The sequence below is a fragment of the Semicossyphus pulcher genome, unplaced genomic scaffold (genome assembly GCF_022749685.1).
Source record: "Semicossyphus pulcher isolate SPU_LCO1_2020_fin unplaced genomic scaffold, fSemPul1.0.p SCAF_7, whole genome shotgun sequence".
Classification (NCBI taxonomy): Eukaryota; Metazoa; Chordata; class Actinopteri; order Labriformes; family Labridae; genus Semicossyphus; species Semicossyphus pulcher.
In genome coordinates this window covers 1,380,915-1,400,985 of record NW_027211748.1, presented here as the reverse complement: position 1 = coordinate 1,400,985, position 20,071 = coordinate 1,380,915, and the positions used below count along the sequence as shown (strand labels likewise).

The 20,071-nt window shown below is 37.3% G+C and overlaps 1 protein-coding gene across 1 annotated transcript; it reads right to left on the bottom strand.

Moving 5' to 3' along the window:
• Positions 1 to 4,015: 4,015 nt before the first annotated feature.
• On the bottom strand, positions 4,016 to 19,627 carry tmem68 (transmembrane protein 68). The gene is made up of 9 exons (XM_069683920.1): positions 19,523 to 19,627; positions 18,909 to 19,089; positions 17,449 to 17,622; positions 15,885 to 15,984; positions 13,676 to 13,843; positions 9,951 to 10,144; positions 8,758 to 8,818; positions 7,944 to 8,083; positions 4,016 to 7,539 (listed from the first exon to the last, which is right to left on the bottom strand). Exons 2-9 carry the CDS (start codon positions 18,966 to 18,968, stop codon positions 7,435 to 7,437), a joined length of 1,002 nt encoding a protein of 333 aa, XP_069540021.1. The 5' UTR covers positions 18,969 to 19,089; positions 19,523 to 19,627; the 3' UTR covers positions 4,016 to 7,434.
• Between the last annotated feature and the right edge of the window lie 444 nt (positions 19,628 to 20,071).

The following is a 20,071-nucleotide window of genomic DNA, read 5'->3' as shown; positions in this document are numbered from 1 at the left end:
ATTTACTGTACAGACACAAATTAACAATACAATCTTAATAAGCTATATACCAATATGAGTTCAATTAAGAAGTAGTAATTTTTTTTTATTATTATTGTTGCTGCTAATGCTAATAGTCGACCTGTTGACTTCAACTGTTACAATTACGATTACCTCAGCCTTTATCATTACTCTGCTTCTCTCGCTAATTTATTTATTTATTTATTTAGCCAATCTTCACCCTAGTCTACCACTATTATTGGCATTGTAACCATAAGTATGTGTCTGTTGTTGTTCATGTAACAAGGACATATGTTGTTGTGGTAACAAGGACATATGTTGTTGTTGCTCTCTTTGCCTGTCTCTATCCTGCATCTCCTTCTATCCCATTCTCGGCCCATCCAGTCGAGGCAGATGGCTGTTCAACATGAGTCTGGTTCTGCTCGAGGTTTCTGCCTGTTAAAAGGAAGTTTTTCTGCCAATGTGCCGAATATTGCTAAGTGCTACTCATGGTGATTCATGTTGGGCCTCTCTTTCAATAACATAACAAAGAGTCGGTCTAGACCTGCTCTTTCTGTAAAGTGTCTCGAGATAACTCTGGTTATGATTTGGCGCTATACAAATAAAATTTGATTTGATTTGATTTGATATGATTTAAGTGTTACTGATATTTCTGTTATCCCAGCATTGATTATGTTGTCTGTTTACTCTTCTAGTGAAGTGGAGAAATTTTGTAGGCAATGAAGGAAAGGAAAGCATTAACAGGTAGTGCTGTTGCCTACTTCACAATTTGAACTTTGAATATTAATGGTTCTGGAAAAGTCAGACATCAATAACATGTTCTTTCTGTTCCTTCCTTTCGGTCTCTGCGTCTCTGTCTCTCTGCCTGTTTGTTGGGGTGACAGAGAGAACGCCTGATGTCTTCAGTCAGTCTTCAGAGTAGGTCTAACTTTGCTTTGCTGTATATCCGAGTTGATGTGCTAGTATTAAGGGTATTAGGGGTTAGAGTAGAACTTTAGCAAGATACTTCCCATTATCTCAGCTGCTGCACCGTGCTCCCTTTACAGGTTTCATGTTCAGTCCATCTTGCCATTATATTCATCTGGTATTTTGTGTTTTAATGCTCATCAGTATCATTCATTTATTTCATGTATATTTAGTCTTAGTGAATAAATTCTTAATTTATAAAGATCTGCATTACGTGTTTTCTATGTGTGAAGTACTAAGTCTCTGTACACCGCGAAACGAACTCAATTCTAGACTGTAGCAACCTTCAGGTTATGAGACTGAATTAAAATAATTAGGTAACTAAATATAAGCTTTCCCTGTTTTGTCAAAATAGAATGGTGCCCCGATAAATACCTACAATAGGTGAAAAACTTTCAATTATAGTTAAACTTTAATTTTCCCAAGTTAATGTAGAGTGCAGGCATTCTACGACTAATTAATTATTTAAAAGCTGTTCTGCATTTCTTTTCTTATACTGGTGATCTTCAGAATTAGAAGTAGTGTACCAGTACAGCCACCAGAGTGCAGGAGCATATAGGTTTTATAGTCTGACATAAAACAGTAACTGACAATATAATCTGACAGCAGTAGCAGTAGCAGAAGAGTAGAAGTGGGGTAGTAAAAGGTCCATTTGTCCACCATGTTTGAGGAGGTGTAATCCTGACAGCAGAAACACAGAACATATAACACAAGTGTTACTGACGAGAGTGATAGGTGAATACAAAGTTTCGGTGTCATAAATAATTAAATAAACAAATGTTGGTATAAATGCTATAAACATCAGAAAATGTAACTCAGGTATAACTAGAATTACTGACCTTGACCTTTGACCACCAAAATCTACTCACTTCATCCTTGAGTCCAAGTAGACGTTTGTGCCAAATTTTAAGAAATTCCTTCAAGGTATTCCTGAGATATCGTGTTCACAAGAATGGGATGGATGTGAGGTCACAGTGACCTTGACCATTGACCTTTGACCACCAAAATCTGATCAGATCATTCTTGAGTCCAGATTAGTAAAAAGTCAAAATGAAGCTTTGTCAGGTCTGTCCTCAAGAGGAGAAGAAAACTACTTTTAAAAAGCTCATTTGTGAGATGCACTGAGATCATGCTAGACTCCGGAGGTGAGATTCAACATTTAGGCGAGCAGCTGCCATACCAGACAGATCCGCAATGGTGGAGTCTGTGATTTTATGTAGTTTCCACCAGGCTTTCAGAGTTGTTGATATTGTCCAGATTTTGAAACAGGAGTGATGTTTAATTGATGTGTTGCTTGGTTGGTTATTGTGTATCCATTTCGGTATATGCTGGAGTTGGTTTGCTAAGAAGTAATGGAAAAAATGGTGTTTGGGTTTTTGTAATGTAGCTTAGCGAACGTCCAAGCAGGAAGACTGTTCTCATTCATTCATTCATCATTAACTTTATTCATGCTACACTCTCTCTCTTTCCCCTCTCTGTTCCTGTTTCGTGATCAGCTGATTATGGGCGTTTCCATTTAAGCATTAACCAACCAGAGTTAGACACGACGCCTGTGAACCAATCATCTTACTGCTGTCAAACTTTAAATCTGCTCCTCTCTCTTCCGCAGTCTGCTCATCGTTTCAGACGATTATTGCGACCCTCCTCCACCCCAGTCACCTCCATCCTTTTCATCAGTGTCCAGTCAGCTCAGCTCATCCTGCATCCTCTCTTCACCATCATCACCACCAGTGTCTAGACTCCATCGGGGGAGTATCCTATCCTGCTCTCGGCCTCTACACCCCTCCAGCACACGATGACATAACGATGGAGTCTAATCGCCAAAGACTTTGCACATTTCATTTCAACTGTAAATAAATAATTTTTCAAACGTATTAAGTCTCTCCTGATTGAAATGTCGTTAGTTTGATCCTGGTGTGTCAAGTGTGTCATTTAAATTTGACCAAATACAGATTCAGATTTATTAAGCTGCACGTAGTAACAATAAATTATCTAGTCCTCTTCCAAATTATTCAACCCAGTTTTGTGCGACTGGTTGACATAAGTAACTTAAATTATTGTAACATTTCATTTCTTTGAGTGTGTGTGTGTAAACATGTAACAATAATTGCATATATAATCATAATTTACCTTTTTAACTGATAAATTAAATCAAGTGATAAATGAGATGGCTGTTAAAATGATTCCTATCAGTCCTTTATCATTAGTATTCTGTTCTTGCTAATATTACACTTTTTTACCATTCCCCCTCTATGTCACCTTCTCAGCCCATCCAGTCGAGGCAGCTTGTTCAACATGAGCCTGGTTCTGCTTGAGGTTTCTGCCTGTTGAAAGGCCACTGTTACCAAATGCTGCTAACTACTGCTCATGGTGGATTCATATTGGGTCTCTGCAAACATAAAAAGAGTACGGTCTAGGCCTGCTCTTTTGTGTCTTAAGATAACTTTGGTTATAATTTGCTGCTATGTAAATAAAATGTGATTGATTGATTGATTGATTGAATGATTGAATGATTGAATGATTCCAGGATTATGCCCTTATGTTGACCACTCCAAACACCCCACCTGATATAGCTCCTTATATGCCCAAGACAGTAGGCACCTAGCATTATAAGAGATATACAGTAGTAATTGAGCACATCTGGAACTCCAGGGCCCCCTTCAGATCTGGGGATGCATCATTTTTTGTATGAGATTCTGGATTTATTAAGATGTTGATGTTTCACAAACATGGTTTCTGTCATTATGGTCAGTTCTTTACATGCTGATTTATGTCCAAGTGTTCATTTTTCTGACTAGTTAAGTTTTAATTAGTAATTTGATATTATTTTCTGTTTCTACCCAAGGTGAACTCGTTTTTCACCCCATCACTGTTCATTTTATAATTTTTTTGTTAAATTAATAGTCGGTTAAAAAATCCTTAACCTCTTCCTTCTGCCCTCCTGCACCTGGCATATTAAACTACCAATACAAACAACTGAGATTAAGCAAGAGAAGAACTCTCATGAGACATTTAATCAAAATAGATTTATTAACAAGTTGAAGTGGATCTTAATATTTAAAAGTGCAACATTTAATTTATATTGATACAATTTAAAAAATATGTTGTAGATCATCTCAAAACCAACAACATAAATATGGAAAAGGCAACCAGTTCACAGAAGTAAAGCACCCAGTTAGATGCCACTCAAACACACACTTGGTCTTAAAAGGTCTCTTTAAAAATGAAATAAAAATCTGAGTTGGCAGTGACACTTTGATGAATACGAGTGCAAAATAATTTGTTATATCACAATATTTACATACTCGTACTTACTAACATTACACACACTAGTACACTTCATTTCAAAGCACAATTTGTACACAACAAATGATTAGTTTACAACACTAATAATAAAGCACATAAATATTACAGTAACCAGATAATGGAGTTTGTAAGGGGACACTGATGGTTTAATGAGCAGTCATTGGAAGTGTTTGTGTAGGTGAAAGGCTCTGTGGTGGTCTGTTACCTGGCTGTGGTTCATTTCAGTTGCAATGGAGATTTTTTGACACATCTCTCTCTCTCAAGTTATAAAGTGTAACTCTAAATAACGTTTCATTCAGCGCTTGCACTGCACTGTTGTTTTTTGTTATTGTCACTTGATAAATGACCTGAAATCAGTTCTTCACCATTCTAAACAAAAGTTACAAACTGGAGTTCTCTCATTTCAGGATGTATAGGAAGCCTTTCTGATAGGGGTATTGGAACAACAACAACAGCAGTTGGAAGCCTGGCTTCTGTTAAACTCTTGTAATGGATTTAATCATTATATTTTTTATATATTTGGGACTTTGATTTCAGCACTTATTTGTTTGTGATAAAAGGCATCTTCTGAATCAGGTCTAACAAATAAGCAGCTCTCAGGAACAACCTCAAAAAGGTGAATTTGGCAGATTTAGAAGTTTGCTTGCAGCTCTAGAAAGACCACTGCTATTTGAAGGTCTGCAACTAATCACAGCTTTAACTAAAACACTTTAACAAAATTAAATTAAATTGTTATATATAAAGATAACATACAATATCAATATTGTTTGTATGTCTTTAAATGTTTTAACAAACCACTGGACCAGCATTACATGGTCAGATTACAATGGTATAAAGCAGAACCCTTTGACTGCAGAGTCTGGTTTAAAGTCTTGATGGTAAAAATAATGCTCCGGGTTACAGTGGTGAGTTCAAGGATCACATCTTTAATTATCTTTATTAATGCACATGGTTATTTTTTTTCTAAGAATACAGCAGCGAGTTAAATATAAACTCCCTTTTTGTTAAGACGGTGCTTTTAAAAGTCAGACGACAGTCTACGATAAAAAAAAAGCTGCATATTTTCAGTACCAGAATCTGTGTGACCACCTCAGACTCATCCCAAAAATAAAACATCAATCCTTCTGCATAACAACCTGGTTGTGAGCTTTCCTTTTGGGATTATGTTTTGAGTTTTCGGACCCAGCACAGTGCTGTGAAAGTTCACATCAACAGACTTTGGTAGGCTATAGGATTAACGTTAAGCAACCACATTCTATCACAAGAAACAGCCAGCTGGGACTTTCAAAATACATGTCGACACTGTGATAAAGACACAAAGATGTAGGCCTATTTGATACAAATTAGCCGATAATTTGTCCATTTCTGTAATGTAAATAAAAATATAAATAAAAGAATGAAACGCTGCTCTCTCGCCTGGTGTAGCACTGTTTTAAGTTGGTTTTAGGATGTATATTCAACATGAGTGAATACCTGCCCAATATTCAACCTTTAACGACTTCTGCATCAGGATGCATCAGAGACTGAAGAAATTTATTTTATGCCATGAATGTTTATTTTGCAATCATTTCACGGTTCACATGTGTGCTGTATCGCATGGGTCAGTCTGTACGGATCAAGGATCAACTACTGTCTGTTACACCACTATTCATTAAACAAATACAGAGTTGGTATTTTGGATGGAGTTCTAGTTATGTTTTTCCAGCCTCTGTGTATATGGACTTAAGTTAAATAAATTGTCACAGTCACTGGCAGTGTACCAAGATTCAATGAATCAGAAGGTACTTTAGTGTGAAGACAACTTAGCTTACCAAAGGGACAACAATTGTTAAAATAATTGTGAGATTTTTTTTTAATCATGGAGGCCGAATTTAAGCAAGCTATAACACATAATTGCAGGTGAATTAGCTTTATAAAGTAATGCGCCGGTAAGCACCTAATAAAATACTAATAAGAGGGTAAAATGGAGAAGGTTTTGAGGTTGATGTTTGGAAATACCTGCTTATTTGAATGTTTAGAAACTGATGTGGTATTTACATAATAAAACCACCAAAATATATTTCTCTCTCTTAGAAATATCATCAGAATTAACAGTGACACATCAGACTCCTTTTTTCTTTAATTATTGGGACTATTTCTTGGAAAGAGACCTGAAGATGACGTAATGCACGTACATCTGCAGAAGCCCTTAGACAGAAGTGAGAAAAATATACTGGTGATCCTTCTCTAAGTTCCATCTAATTTATGTTCTCTTCAGTTTTTATGACCTAAAGAAACTGGGGAAAAAATCTTTTCATTTGTGATTTGAAAAGAAAAATTTGAAAAGAGGACAGAAAAGTTGGCTTGGATAATTTTTCACTTATTTTTTTAGGACAAAAATTAGCATGTGTAGAATATTTATCCTCAAAAGTACTAAGCAATCCGTTTTCTTCCAGGAGAGTTTGTATTACTCCATGCACTCTAAACACCATGTCATTATACACTGTATATATTTTTATTAGCTTACTATCATGTCTGTGCTATAAATGTATCAATGAAAATCTATCTTAAATTATTTCCAAAAGAGTCTGTTCTTATGTCATAAACCCAAAAGAGAAAATTAATTGGACCAGACTTGGAAAATGGGTTTACAGATTTTTTTGTCCCTTACCTGTCTGTCAGGGCTGCTTTACATGTAAAAAAAATGTCATTAAAGGTTTTTTTTAATTTAACCTATAACATATATGACAACCAGTGTCATTTAACCAGAAGTCCAACAAACCAATCAGCCAAGAGTTGAGTAAAAAGTCCATCTTCAATGGATCATACTGTAATCAATCACAACCTTGATTTTCAGAACACAAGATATTGTGCACGTGTGTATTGGAAAATCCTTTTTTCATGTAACATTTTGAGGTATGATTCAACACAACTTCAGGAATTCTAGCCTTAACAAATAAATCCTGGGAACGAGCAGATGAAAACAAAATCTAAGGGTTGAAGAATATATATCAGTACGATGCAATAAAAAGAAGATGCGTGCAAAAGAACCTCAGCAGCTGCACTCAGGGGTTGTGCAAATATCCCAACATGTCAGGCCACTGAACCTGTGCACACTGAAGCCATCTGACCTTCACGTTGTTTGGGTCTCACTCTGGACAGTCTGTTGTTGTGCTTCTGGTGTTAATGGTCTTTGAGTTTGGAGTGAAATCTCTCCAACAAGGCCCTTAGTATGTTCCCTGGGATCCGCTGGTGCTGGTCTATGAGAGACTGGACTGCCTTCTGCACCTTCAGAGCCAAAAGCATAGTCAGCAGCCCTGCGTATGAATGATTGGTATTCTGTACAGTGTTTGCAATAATGAGCTGTTCTCCAAAACCCCACTTGAATTTAATCAGAGTAATCTAGTAGTGATGAAGGGAAACTAAAAGTAGCAAAGAGTCGAAACTTCATACCAAACAGCCAAATTAGATTGAGCTCACAAAATTCTTAGTCGTGTGCAGTGTAACTTGAACACATGATAAAATGCTGATTCTTTTTAACTGTTGTTTGGTTCACAGATGATTATTTAAGTTTCTGTCAAGACTGTAAGAAACAAAATAATTTAATTTTCTTTCAAGAGTAAGAGATTTAAAAGCTCAAACTGAAGCTAGAAAGACATTTCCCAGCACTGGAGTAGCTTCAGCTCACTCACCTTCTCTGCCAGCTCTGCAGCACTGATGTTGGGATCATATGGGATAGGATCACCTAGGAAGGTTCGAAACTTCACAGGAAATCCCCCATAAACAGGAGCTGCAGGGAGACGAAATCTCTCATACACCCAGCGATAAAATCCTGGATTGTAAAACAAAGAGAGAGAGAGAGCACGTTACATGGAGAAATACAAAGACAGGATTAAGAAAAGGCAAATGAAATGGCTTCCATCAGATTCATATTTCCATGAGTTAGGGATGGCCAGCAGGGGGCAAATCCCCCAAAAAGGAGTTTGATTGTATTTACTTCTAGTGATATGGCAAATACAGTTAGTTCTGTTAGTATCACGTATAAAATCAGTAATTCCTACACCATTCACTCGACTTGGATGTAAATACCCTCAAATTAAAGCTGAAAGTCTGAAATTCAAGCACATCTTGATTGTTTCATTTCAATTCCATTGTGGTGGTGTACAGAACCAAAATGATGAAAATAGTGTCATTGTCCAAATATTTATGGACCTAACTGTATATAGAGGCTGTGGTCCACACACTCCACCTCCAAACTTTCTATCTCTAAACACATCAATGTGCCACACTTTTCCTTCTTTACCATAAACACTTATTTTGACTCAATGCTACATACACCAGAAATACTCAATGACTATACTACTCTACTCAGGACCAGTGTTTCTCATTGGATTATGGAGGACACATCCAACCTGTCACTACATTCTCCAACAACACAAAACACAACATGTGTATGAAATGAGACATACGGTGTGCTTTGTGTGTGACTGTGTCTTCTACACTTACTGAGGGTTCCCAGAGATCTGAAGCCTTCCCGCACATTCTGAGTAAACATTGGAATTACTGGCTGAAAGACAAAGCAAGTAAGAAAAAGAAAAGATTAAAGAGGAAGGCTTTCTTCTCAGATTGCAATATTAAAGTTGTTGGTTTACTGTAGGAGGGAAACCTCAAGTACTAATTCAGTTAACTAGGTGTAAAATTGGCCTTGATTTAAAAAATAAAATAAAACATAAAATACTTTTTTCTACAGCCATGGGGCTGAATACAAACCACACATGCTGACAATGTTAAAATACCTTTACGGTTTCAAAATGGTGACACAGTGAAACTAATCTCTCGTTTGTTTGACATAACCTCATGACAGACTACGATTGAGATTTTTATTTCATGCACATACATTATGCTAACAATAACATAGAAGGATGGTGACTTGACTCTTACTGTGAGATATTCATGACTTTCTAACTGGCTGTACTGTGTGAAAACGTAACCCCATGATAATACACTGACATTGATAAATTCCTTCCTAAACTTGTGTGACCTACAGTTTTCTTTAAAAGCTTGCAAAATCAGAAACTTCTTTTAAATTACTTCTTAAATTACTGCTCATTTTAATTAGTTTTATTCTTTTTTTTTTTTTTTTTTATAAATATCAACATTTTAGAAATTATACACTGTTTTTACATCTTTTGTATTCTTGTATCCTGCTTATTCTTTGTCTGTCAAAGCACTGTGGCAAGGTCCTATAGGTGTGTATATATATATATATATATACGTATATATAAATGTATATATGTGTGTATATATATATATAGTAAGTATATATTACAAGTTATTATTATTATGATCCATATTGACTATTTTCATAAGCATAAACTTCAATTACAGATGTGCTCCTTGTCAATGATCAAAACTAAAAAGGAATATAACACATTAAAACGGTAAATGCATGTTGATTATATCATGTACTATAGCAGAGCATTAATCTATTAATAAATATATTTTGTAACAAAATTTGATGGATTGGCCATGAGTAATAATCATTCATTTAAAGCAATTGTACTATAAACTGAAGTGTAATGAAATGTTAAATTAAATATATAATATTGAAGTAATCTACAATATCATGCACTCCAGGCTGAAGCTTTAACAAAAGCTTGTAAAAACAATGGCAGTAGGTTTTGGAAACAGTAACACACCACTTGAGAGTCAATGGCGACCTGGGCAAAGCCTTTGCGTTTGCCCCAGAGAAGAGGGTATGTCTCATCACTGAAGAGAGCCTCCCGCACTCCTCCTGGAGAAATCCCCAACAGGTGACCATTTCTGAGAGCACGCACACACTCCTCCTGAGGACCATGAATCACACTGAACACCTCCAACAGTAACTTGAAACCTGGAGCAAAGGTACGGATTGAGAAAGGGTAACAATTCAAAAGTAAAGAGAGAGTCAAGGGGAAGAGAAAATACAAGCAGATATATATATATATATATATATATATACATACACACCCAGCTGCATTTCATGGATTCCAAAATGCATTACGTAAAATTCTCAACATTACACTACATTCCAGTCCAGAACAGCCCTAACACTAAAGTGGCAAAGCTTGTTTATTTTCTCATAGTACTATTTTGTTTGTTTGTTTGTTTTTTGCATTTATTTGACATGACAGCTAAAGGTTAACAGGAAATATAGGAAAGAGGGTGTAGGGATGATATGCACCAAAGTTGCACCTCTGTATAGGGATGCAGGCTCTACCAATGGAGCTACCAGAGGTCCCCTGGTGAGGAAATCCAGTTATTAGCGGTCATTTTCTTTAAGCCTTCCTAACTACATTCCCAATATATCATCCTCAGTGATGCAAGTTTTTGAGTCTAGACCAACTGACAAAGAGCTTTTGTCTATGGATCACAGAGGAGAGGGTATGTAATTATTTAGCAGCTCTTTCAGAAGTACCTTGAGGCTCTAACTTTCACTGCAGAGAGTGTATTTTGTTTAGTCAAGCAGAGGTTTACAACACTATAGTATGAATAATATCATGTAAAGGTAATATACAGTATGTAATCAAACTTCAATCAATTGTTTAAAGAAATCAGATAATTCTACCCCTTTTCTATTTTCCCAAACACTGGCTACTACTCACAACCTCTTTGGAGTCTAAAGAATGAGGCAGCTGTGGCTCAGTGGTAGAGTCGGTCGTCTCTCAATCGAAAGGTTGGGGGTTCAATCCCTGACTGCCACAGTCACATGTCGAAGTGTCCTTGCGCACTGAACCCCAGATTTCTCCCAATGGCATAGCCATCAAGATTGGCACCTGGCCTTTGCCATCAGTGTGTGAATTGGTGAATGTGACATGTAAAAGCAGCTTTGAGTGATCGCAAGACTATATATAACCAGAAACCAGAAACGTGTTTTGGGAGATCACAGTGACCTTGACCTTAGACCACCAAAATCTTATCAGTACACCCTTGACTGCAAGTGAACAGTTGTGCCAAATCTGAAGAAATTCTCCAGGCATTCCTAAGATTCACAAGAATAGAATGGACATGAGGTCACAGAGGATTTAGCATGGATGAAATGTATACCTGCATACCACCTGTATACCTGGCATTGACCAGAAATCTCCAGAAAAATGTTAATTCCCCTTCTGCTGACTATGAAGATTTCCCTTTAGGTCAGGATATTTGCATGGCACTATGTTGGGAACCAAAAATCTTACCCTGACACTCCTCTCCTCTCGAGTCCAAAAGAACGGTCAAAAATGAACTTTTTCAGAATGGCCGGCTATTTTCTTTTAGCAAGTTTCCATTCACAAAAGGCTGGTGAAGAGGAGACTCATCCACCCATTAAGTCTGCTCTTCCTGAAGCCATTCCCACTACCTTTTCACCACCACCCGTGGACCGACTTAAAGAATACAATGTGAAAACACTTCAGTTTACAACAGCTCCCTGCTAAATAGCTAAATGTTTTTGGAAATGGTTTCATCTTTCAGTGTTCATTTGGTGCTAGGGAAATGTTACTTTGTTCAATGTTTCTTTCTATGGTTTAGTCACACACAGACTGGGATTACTTCACTGGGGAGAGGATTATTCAAAGAAATCCTCTAACAAATTGCAAGAAGTACCAGGAGGCTCTTACTTTAACTGCAGACAGGGCACTATTATTTAATTTAAAAAAAAGCTTACAGCAGTAAAGTATGAATGATATCAATTAAAGGTTATATATGCAATCTAGCTACATTAAAATGAGTTACAAATTAGACTATTCTATCCTTATGTCCTATCATCCCTAACACTGTCCGACTTCCAACCTCTTTGTAGTCTGAAGAATATGACTGGCAGCAGGAATGCAAAAAATTGGCAAAATTGGCAAAAACAACTCTCACAGAAGATTAAGAAAACACAGGATCATCCCCAACAACTCAGAGCCCCCATGTCAGTTTAAGCCTGGCTTTGGTCTGCTCATGTCCAGCAGCCACTTCGGGGCTGCTAGCTAAGTGGTCCAGAGGGTTAATGTTCTGCTTTCAGGGTACATCTGTAGTCGCAGAGTCTTAGAATAAATGATAGCCATAGTTTTGCAGAATCCCCAAGTACTCAGCCTTCTGCTCCTTCTCAGTGATATTTGGGCTTCAATACATTTCTTTTTCCTATTATTTGGAAACCTTCATTAATTAAAACCAGGCTGAGTGAAGCTACAGATGGCCTGATTGGTAACACAAACAAGTGGTGACGTGACAATCATCTTTGGTTGTGAATCAATGCTTTGCTGATCTTTCAATGAAACGTCTGAACAACAACATTTTTTCCTCCACTATAACTCCTATTGTGTGGATGACATGTTGTTCTTTTCATCCCCTGGATTTTTGTACTCTTGGCTTCTGGTTTTCTTCCTATTTCCTACCCGTTAGTAGAAAGAGTTAATATAAGGATGTATGCACAGGGAGATGACACAGGTTGGGTAACAGGTTGGCCTGACTGTTATTTTTTGTTCATGACACCCAATAGATATTAGCATATAGGTTACACACATGCTCTGGTTTGTATAGAACTATATAAATGGACCCAGATAGGATTGTCTTGAGGATGATGTGTTTTTCCAGTACTAATTTAGAAATATAAGTGTGCTTTTGATGCACGGTGAAGCGGCTTTCTGATTGGTCAGAATTCTCACGTGGGAAAACTCCCTGAAGTAAACAGAGGGATCACACTCCTCAATCACATTCAACACCATCGCGGACATTAATGTTTCTTTTTCTGAATTATTTTTTTAACTTGTAACCGACATCGTTCTACAGCTCGATCAGTTCCATCCATTAGTTTCTCCCTCAACAGTTTGAATACCTCCGTGTTCTTGTGCGTTTCCATAGGCATTTGTGAAATTGGTTGGTCATATTTCTATTTCCTCATCGCTACCCCATGTCTGTCCTCTACTCATCTTGCTGCCTGTCTCTGCGACTGTAAGCATCTGTTAACAACCCGCGAAGCACAGTGTTTAGGTTTGCTTCCTATATTAGGTCCTACTTTGAGTCCATTTATGTTCTCACCTAAATCGAACCAGACCGTGGTTTGTTTTGAAACGGATCGAGTCCCGTCTTTTCTAGCGGACCATGGTCCACACCAGAGTTTGGTCCATCAGAGTTCAATTCTGGCGTTCACACCAACCTTAACGAACCGCACCAAGGGGACAAACGCTCCAGGGTTCGGTTCAATCAGACCAAACAAGGCTGGTGTGAACCCACCCTGACACAAATCCGCAACTAAAACAGTGTACTATTTAGTCTTAGCTTAGCCCGATTTGTTTTTAAAGAAGAAACTAAAAGCAGAATGAAAAGTAAAGGAAAAGGTAAACTGCTGATTTAAAGAAGACAGCTGTTAGTTATTTTAAGTGTACACATTCCTGTATGTTTACATGTGTGACAGTACCTGGGATCTTGAAGAGGAAGTGGTCTGCTACGGAGTGGCAGGTCCGTCCCTTCTGGATGATAACATTAGCCAGAAAGTAATAGTAGTCTATTGGAATGGCTCCATGATAGTACACGATCAGTGCTGGTCCTTTGTCTGGGATCTTCTCCATTCCATGGATCTCATAGCCTGGTACACAGGTACATGATGGTTCACAGGTGCACAGGTACACAGGGATATGATGCATGCATGTTGTTGGACTGCCAGGTAAATGTAAGGCTGACAATAAATCTACACATCACAACTACCAGATCTCTCCCTCGGCTTCACCTGTACAACAGTGAGTAATCGAGAGAGAGAGAGCACACTGTGTTAGTGTGCCTCCACGTATTAGCTTTTTACAGCCCCCCCATTTCACTGGTGAAGCCGCTAAAAGTAAACACTGTGCGGCACGTCCACTCCGTAAACGGTCCGTTTATGTGGCCACAGCGCTAATCAGCACCGCGGTGAGGTGTCGCTGATAACAGGAATACACTCACATAAGTTGCATCGCGTAGCTGAAAGCTTTGCTCAACCAGCTAACATCACGTGTGACAGTAGCAGCAGCTCTCTGCTGAAGAGCTGCACTAATATATCAGACAGACTGTAGACAAGTGGTGGAAAAAACATTTCCTTGTGTTTGATTGCGTTGCGATGAAGAGTTTAAAAGACCATCAAACTAACAGGTCATTTCATTGATTTAGATGCTATTCATGTTTGCGTTTTGTGTTTGAGCAGCACATTTCAGTATTTGGCTGTTTTTTCTGCTTTTGGAGCGTGTTTCAGTATTCAGTTATATTTTCTGTTTTTATGGCATGTTCCCCTTACACTTATTTTAATTTGGTTAGGCTTTCTGTTATTGCACTCTCTGTCTGTGCTCTCTTGTTTGTCAGTGCTTTTGGCATCCAACCCAGGCTGCACATAATGGCATCTACTCTTCCAGGTCAGCTACCTGGGTCCCCTGTGATTTATGTTTATGCTTGTCAGTATAAGGTTTTGTGCTTTTGCAGCGCTCTTTGATATTTGGTTGTTTTGTCAGTTTTTGCAGTCATATGTTGTTATTTCATTTAGTTATTGACCTCCATGCACCTGTCCTTGCAACAGAGTGTTTACTTGTGTACAGTCACCATAAATATTCCTAAGCCAATGCATCTGACAAACTGTTGTTACTTCCAGTATTTAGTAAGCATGCTGATCCGATCCTTATTGTTTTTTTCATCTGTTCTGTATCCTCGCTCCTCCATCATTTTTGCAAATACCCTCAAACAGTACATGAAGTAAACAAAAACAAAACACTGTTTCATAATAATTACTAAATTTAAAGACCATAGTTTCACAACTTTATTAAAAATTGTGAAACTATGGTCTTAAAATGTATGTAACTGTACTTGATACCATAGCGCCTAAAGGTGTGTTCAGACCAAAACTGAAGCAAATATTTGCCCCTCCGAATTTGTAGGCAAAGTAAATTCAACCTAACTACACAAATGCTGGAGCTTGAACTGTCACTTTATCCAGAAACCACTTCCTGAACAGCCTCCACTTTTTAACAGCTTTTTTTTTTTTTACTTCATTATGTCATTATCAATGTTCTGAACTACAACATTTTTGTATGAATGATTTTTCATAAATCAGTAACAATAATAATTGTGGGGGTTGGTCGGATTGGCTGGCCTACTCCACTCACGGCCACAAGCAGCAAGCTGTGCAGGGCACACGCGATATAAAGGCGAATTGGTCACGAGCCATGACCATGCAAACATCCTGTGCTTCAGCCTTCTCAGATAGTAAATTCTAGTATTAATATATTAGCACTTATTAGACTAATTATCAAGTATCATGTCTGCTGTTAGCTCATTCAGTGTTTCCTGAACATGATACATATTTTTGGCGGACATACAGGTGGTCAGAATTGTTGTGGGTTTTTCCCCGTATAGAACACGTGTGGAACTAATGATGAGAAGTTTATTTTGGTAACCCTCCCGTTTGTTCAGCCACAGCTCGCTCTCCTACTCTTGTGGCTTCAAAACTGCTGTTCAAAAACCAATGGGTGATGTAACTGGGGCTAAGTTCACTTCTTTAATACAGTCTATGGGTATGAGTAATGCTTTGATGGTGATAACAGTTAAATAAATGCCTTCTGAATAGACAGCTTTAAAAAAGCAATCAATAAAGCCCCAGGGTAGCTTACCATGCCAGATGGCCCCGTGTCCATCCCACAGAGTAGCCAAGGTCTTCCTAGCTCCATCCCACAGGTTGTTGCAGTATGCTTCCCTCAGTTGATTCTTCCTCTATTAAAAAAACAAATAAACAAACAGAAAATATAAGGTTTAGAGGAATAAAATGCTAAATGTTTCCAACCTGAGTCTTACAGTATTTAAATAATTTTGTTCATAACTCTTGTTCCTAATATTTGTTTAAGCTTCATTTTTCTTGACTGGCTTGATTCAGGCTTGAAAACAAAACAAAACAAAAAATAAAACGCTAGCCAAGATTTTTAAAATAAAGTAGAATTGTCTCAAAGAACGGGCAGGTTTCTTAAACCTAGTGCGGTCAGGATAAAAAATGTTTTTGTATATTGAGGGAATTTTGCTTAACTTAAGCATCCAATGCGATGCAATTGTCTTAAAACAATGATATAAATACCCTAGAATTCACAGAGAAAAACAGCATTTTGTTCTTAAAATAAGCAATCCTGACTAAATGTACAAAATTAGATTGGCTTGCTTAAATACATATCAGGTACACATTCTTGGCCAAACGTATGTACAAGTAAATTACTATTTTGGGGAAGTAACACAATTGTACAACAGTTTAAATAACTCATGGTGTTCCTCCCATATACAAAGTGTACTGTGTGTCTACAGGAATATGTTTGTTGTTTTGTGGAGTAAGATGGACAATATAATAGTGAATTCCATTTTGTCTTTATCTGTAGTTATTTGTCAGTTTTTATCAAATAGCTTTATAATACTGCTTATTGTAGTTTCAAGCATTAGGTTAACCGAACCACTGATAAAATCTCAATAACAAGTAACAAGTTATAATATCTTAATAAAATCATCAAGGCCTGAGCCACACTGCACGCGTAAGCAGTTCATGTGCATCACCGAACCTTCTGCCCAGGTTCAGAGCTGCCACACAGCACGCCTGAGCAGGACTGAGCTGTGACTCTTATTTAGATTCGACTTTTTGCAATGCCAGTTAATGGTTGATCGGCTGATTGTGCGGACTGTTATAGATTACAACCACATTCCGTTAGCATTATGATATGTTAGGCTGTGATTGATACAGTATTATACTAACAGTTCCAATGTTATTTAGATTTGTATTAATGTTGATATTTATAGAATGCATATCTTGTGCAATACTTTCGCCTATGGATTAGTACCATGTGCAGTATCAGGTGCAATATTATATTTTCTTAATAACTCATAATCTTGCAATAGAAGCTCTTACTTTGTAATAACTGTCAAGACTACTGTCAATTTAACTGCAACCATTACTTCCTGCCTACTTTTATAGATGACTATTGTAATACTGTTTATTCTGTTAGGCACCGTCTCTTTTGCATTAACCCATACATTTTATATTTTCACTTATATTTGAGTTGTTGTTTGCATTTTGTATTAGTATTGTACTGTACTTTTGGAGCTATCTGGCACTGTAATTTCCTTCAGGATTAATAAAGTTTTATCTTATCTTAATGATAATCGATGAACTGTTTCGATGTTTGAGCCCTGCAGAAGGTTTACCTTATAGACATGAAGGAAGAGTATAGAGAGGTAAAGCAGGATGACGATGAGGAAGGGCAGGATGAAGACGATGGCCAAAGGGGTAAAGACCCACAGCAGGTACTCCAAAACACTCAGATAGTCCTCCACCTGACCCAGACCTGCCCAGTCCTCCAATGCATGAAACACACACACCTATGCACCAGACAGACAGGTAAGTAATGAGATCATGATATCTGGTCTACACAGAAACATCACCAACTATTTTTTGTTATAATTCTTTGATTAATTGCATTATGGACAAATTGGAGATTATGAATCCCTAATACTTTGGTCAACCCTTTACTTTTAATATAGCACCACCAGCAGTTCCACATGTTTGGCAAAGATCTGCAAACATAGCTGTAAGCTCTTATTCAATCTATTTCACATCTTATTTTCAAATGATTTGAGCAGCACAGATGACTTTGCACCCCAATTTTGGTGGATTGCCAAGAAAGTTTCAGAGATGGAAGTCTGAAAAACATAAAAGAGAGGTGCATTGTTCTAAACCAACAGTAGCAGCAGTGTTCCATGACAACAATATGTATTTACTGTCATTTGGGTTTAAGCTACTAAGGCAGAACACAACAGTAAGTGTGTCATTTCTCTTGTGCCCCCCAAACAAATATTATTCTTAAAATATGCTTTGGGCTGCAGCTGACATTTATATTCATCACCTCTATAATAATTTCTGTCAAAAACAGATTATCAAACATTTTACTGACAAACTGACCAATCTTTTCAGCTCTTAATACAAAAATTACAGTGCCCTGAGAGTCCTTTTCCTTATGTTCTTCCCAACTGTTTCCTGGTGTAGGTTCTTTGAACCAATGTAGCCATGTCTTACAGTAAACAATAAGCCAAGTTTTTTGGTCTTTTGATTTACTTTATACAACATTCATCATGCAAATGATTGGATACGCACACAGGGAACAACTTTGGATTCAATGTCTCACTCAAAGACTTCAACATGTGGATACATGGAAACTTGCTCAGCTATTAATAGCCAAATTGTCCGACCAAAGAGCTCCAGTATTAGCTAACTGTAGTCAAACCCCTGACATGATCAAATTAACCATATGTAATTGAGTTATTAACCAATTCCTAAGTAAGTAAATACACTAAATCACTTATTGAAAACATTAAAATATATAAACATACACTACTGTGCATAAGTTTTAGGCAGGTTTGAAAAAAATGCTTTAAACTAAGAATGCTTTCAAAAATGTAAATAATGCGCATTTAATTTCGATCAATTTACAAAATGATAAGTGAGCGAACAAAAGAACAATTTTGTAAATTGATAAAAACAAACAATTATTTATATTTTTGCAAGCATTCTTAGTTTACAGCATTTTTCCCACCTGCCTAAAACTTTTGCACATTACTGTACATCTGAAAAATTGTAAATGTTAGTACTAAATGGAAAAGGTGCATACCAAGAAGGACAGGGTGTCCTCTGCTCCCATCAGACAGGACTGATTTCCACTGTCTGACATCCTGCTCAGGCCTGTCAGTCACAGAAATGTGGTTCAACCAGCCGATGGCAGGATCAGTGAGACAGCTTCATTAGGAAGGATCACATCGATGGACAGCATTTCACTGCAACATACATTTAAACTAAAAGAGATAAAAACACTTAGTTGAAGAACTCATGTTACATACATACTATTTTTGTCTTTATACTGAGGGAAAACACAGATACACCTGGGGGGGTTCTCTATAACAAAGTTTTGTAGAACAACCTGCATTCTGTAAATAATCAGTTGATAATGTTTAGAACACACAGCTCTGTGTCCTTATAAATCAAATGGCAGCTATTTTGCATATGATTTTATGTAAGCTAGCGACAGTGTTAGGATGAACGTTACACTCGTGTGGAACAGCTTACAAACTGCAATGTGACAATAATAAACAGTGAGAGAACTAATGTTCCCAAAATAACTAAGAAATTGAAAATATGACAGTTGACAGCAAGCCTTCAGTGTTAACGTCAATATTCAATGTCACCTTAAGTTACAGTCAACACACGAATAAACGTAGAAATCGTTACCTTTGGCGGTTATTTTGTAAACAGAGCCATTTAAAACACGAGAGCGTTACGTTATATTTAATGCTGCACCAGCAAACGTACAAATCTATTAGCTACCAGCTACACCGTCCCTGACTCCGGAACGTTTTAAATGTGACACAATAAGATGTTAGGTGCCCAAGGGTCCCTGGAAACTGCAGTAACCTTAGATTAGTTCCACTTGGTAGCAGCAACGACAAAACCGGGGACAACTTCATGTTTGAGACAAAACCATCAATATAAAAACATGAAAACCAAAACAATCTGTTTTTGGGAACACAAGGGAGGCTAGAGTTAAAAATAATTACAAGGAATTATTTTTTTAGGCTTACAACATGTGATAAACACACAGTATTTATTTAATGAAAACAATAAATGTTGACCCAACTTGTCTATAATTTGTAAATGCATAATGCATTTGAATTTTTGTTGCTTCACAAGTCCTGTCTCAGTAACGCGTTTATTCTGAAAAGACATGACCGGAAGTGTCAGCAGCGACCCTGCAACCCGGAACACTGGAAAATTGTGCCC

What these genes read in the sequence shown, in the direction of transcription:
- tmem68 (XM_069683920.1), bottom strand. Translation starts at nt 18,968, where the DNA reads ATGTCAGACAGTGGAAATCAGTCCTGTCTGATGGGAGCAGAGGACACC. An exon ending in TCTTCCTTCATGTCTATAAG is followed by an intron (nt 15,985 to 17,448) that starts GTAAACCTTCTG and finishes TTTTTTTAATAG; the next exon opens with AGGAAGAATCAACTGAGGGA. An exon ending in TCGCCATTGACTCTCAAGTG is followed by an intron (nt 8,819 to 9,950) that starts GTGTGTTACTGT and finishes TTTGTCTTTCAG; the next exon opens with CCAGTAATTCCAATGTTTAC.